The sequence below is a fragment of the Rhea americana genome, unplaced genomic scaffold (assembly GCF_003343005.1).
Source record: "Rhea americana isolate MKP2758 unplaced genomic scaffold, rheAme1 scaffold_122, whole genome shotgun sequence".
Taxonomy (NCBI): Eukaryota; Metazoa; Chordata; class Aves; order Rheiformes; family Rheidae; genus Rhea; species Rhea americana.
This window is the reverse complement of record NW_028185284.1, coordinates 667,469-669,918: the sequence shown is the minus strand read 5'-3', so window position 1 is coordinate 669,918 and position 2,450 is coordinate 667,469. Positions and strand designations below refer to the sequence as shown.

General features: G+C 45.0%; 1 protein-coding gene across 3 annotated transcripts in view; it reads left to right on the top strand.

The window, feature by feature from the left end:
* The first annotated feature begins 443 nt into the window (after window positions 1-443).
* The window catches only part of EXOC6 (exocyst complex component 6), a 103,455-nt gene continuing 101,448 nt past the window's right edge, over window positions 444-2,450 (top strand). The window contains exon 1 of one of the 3 annotated variants that reach the window (XM_085325716.1): window positions 444-520. Coding sequence is in view for 1 of the 3 variants with exons in the window: in XM_085325717.1 (XP_085181843.1) it covers window positions 2,367-2,446 (80 nt within the window). In the remaining 2 variants the exon portion in view is untranslated. Of the gene's footprint in view, window positions 521-2,335; window positions 2,447-2,450 lie in introns of those variants that run through there. The other 2 variants (XM_085325715.1, XM_085325717.1) reach the window with 2 other exon arrangements.

Here is a 2,450-nt window from a genome sequence, read left to right as displayed (position 1 = left end):
GACAGAGAAATGGAGCATTGTGGTCTGCTGTCTGAAATGACTTTAAAATCGTGTTTTCAAACTGACTAAATTTCAGTCTCCATACTTACTACAAGTGAACTATTACGAGGATGTGGGAATATTATTTTTGCCAATATGTTTCATATTAAGATAAATGGGATACACTCAAGTAAAAAGACTATACAGGCCTGAGTACTGCATACAAGGCAAATGTTACTAGCGGAGACAGGAAAACAGCAGCTGTGCACCATTCTTGGACACAAAGTCCTCAAGAGTCACGAGGTTAGTGCAGGATCTGTTTTTTCATGCCTAGTTTTGCTGACTACAGAGTCACTTACTCAACAATAATAATCAGAATAAAAGTCCCTTGTAAAGTTAGACCTGRTTTATACTAATCTACAGCAAGGAAAAGCAAGTCAAATATGTCAGAGTTGTATTTGGAAGAAAACAAAGATCAGATATACGAAAATGCCCTTGCTGAGATCCAGTCCTTTGAGCTGCCTCTTGGAACCACGCTAAGGTATGCATCATTTAGATCTTATATTGTTCGTGATGGCTTTGCTCCATTCTTTAGCTGTTCTTTCAGTCAGCCCAATATATTAGAAACTCGAATATCTTGACACTGAAATATACAGGAAAGTTGTATTTGATTTCAATGTGACTGGATGTTAAAAAAAAATGAGGKCATCAGCTCAACTCTTTCTATCAGGACAAAGACAACTTTTACCGAAGGTTGGTTGCAGGTTCTCTCAGAAGGAAAACTACACTTCAACATGAAAAAACAGGGAAAAATCACTCTTGTGTAGCAGAGTGCTTTTAGTTTGATGTTGACAGCTAATTTTTTTGATAATAATTAATTGCTTCTAATTCTTAGATTTTTACTGAATGCAATTTTCATTCTAAAGACATAGCTATTTGGAGTAAAGTTTTATGTAGTTATATCCTTAAATATCTGAAGATTTTGATTTGTTTAATTTACGGCTTACAGAAACAGTTTAATCGCAGAAGTGCAACTGTAAAAAATCCTTTGGATATTCATCCCTACAACAGTAATATATAAAAAATTATGATGTTATGCTCCTAAGTATATTGCTAGTATCCATAGAAGAGTTTTAAAAATAGCCTGCCTGGGATTGTAGGCATCAGGTTGCAGTGACTACCAGGCTAAAGAAAGAAAATTTAATTTACTCTGAAAAATGTATGCGTCAGTCTACTAAAGTAATTTGGTGATTGGAAAAAAAAAAGTGGGAAGACTGTTACTGCATTTGAGCGATTTCTTGAAGGAAATACTACTGCAGAGATAGCCTGTAGGATTTTTCCTATTTTCTTTCTGCAGTACACGCTTTGTAGGCACTTGTCTACATCTGGAATACTCCCTGTGGTTTCATAGGTGTCATCAATAAATTCAGCTGATTCAACACTGCGTGTGATAAAACTACAAGCACAGACAAGATGTACGCGGTCCTAAGCGCCATTTATTAACTAGAGTCCCAGCACAGTTGCACGAGGGCAGGAAACATGGCGAGTTTGACAACAGTAAGTGGAAGGATGCCAAACGTTACTGTCGCTYGCTGCTGTCCAGACTCGGGCGCGTTCACAGCCGCGAGCTTTCGTCAGCTTTTCTTTGGAAAAGCAGCCCCACATCACCCGCAGCTTCACGCGCRAGGCCTGTTTCTTTAGGCTGCCTTCCCGTTTGCGCGCAGATAACTTCGCCCTGAAAGCAGGTGTATCCTGTCTCCTGAACATGCAAAACCCAAGGACTAGCTCATCTTAGGCCACAAACCACAGAGCGTATAATTTAAATAGAAAATGAGTTATTCCTTCCTTCTTTGCCGAAGGACGGAGCCGAGCCGTGCACGCGCGGCAGGACAGCAGCGCTCGGCTGCGGCAATGCAGGAAACGATACGCAGGTTTCTAGTGAGCCAAAGCAGCTGCTGAAACACGGCCAGCCTGGGCACGGCACACTTATCCTTACYGGTTATCTTTACCCCCAAATTTCTGTCACCTGAAGAAAGTGAAGCAGCAGCTGATCTAAATTGACTAATAATGAAAAAAAAAGAGGGGGGATTGGTGCTCACAGCTGGTGCTGCTGGTCAGCGGCAGCTTGCTCAGCACCGCGGTGCTGCTGCCTTGCTSCTGGGACCCCCAAGAAGGAACCCAGGAGGAGCCCAGCCAGAAAGACAAATAGATAAATAAATGAATAAAGGCCCTTGGGGGCCCCGGAGGCCTTCAGAGGCGCCTCTGCAGCGCGGCGCCCGGGCCGTGCGCGCCCGGCCCTCCGCAGCGCGCTCCCCGCCGCCGCCTCCCTCCGCCCTCGGTCCCTCCCCGGCGCGGCCGCCGCCGCCGCCGGGTCCCTCCCCCCCAAGATGGCGGAGAGCCTCCCCGAGCATGATCGGATCCTGCAGGAGATCGAGAGCACCGACACGGCCTGCGTGGGACCCACCCTGAGG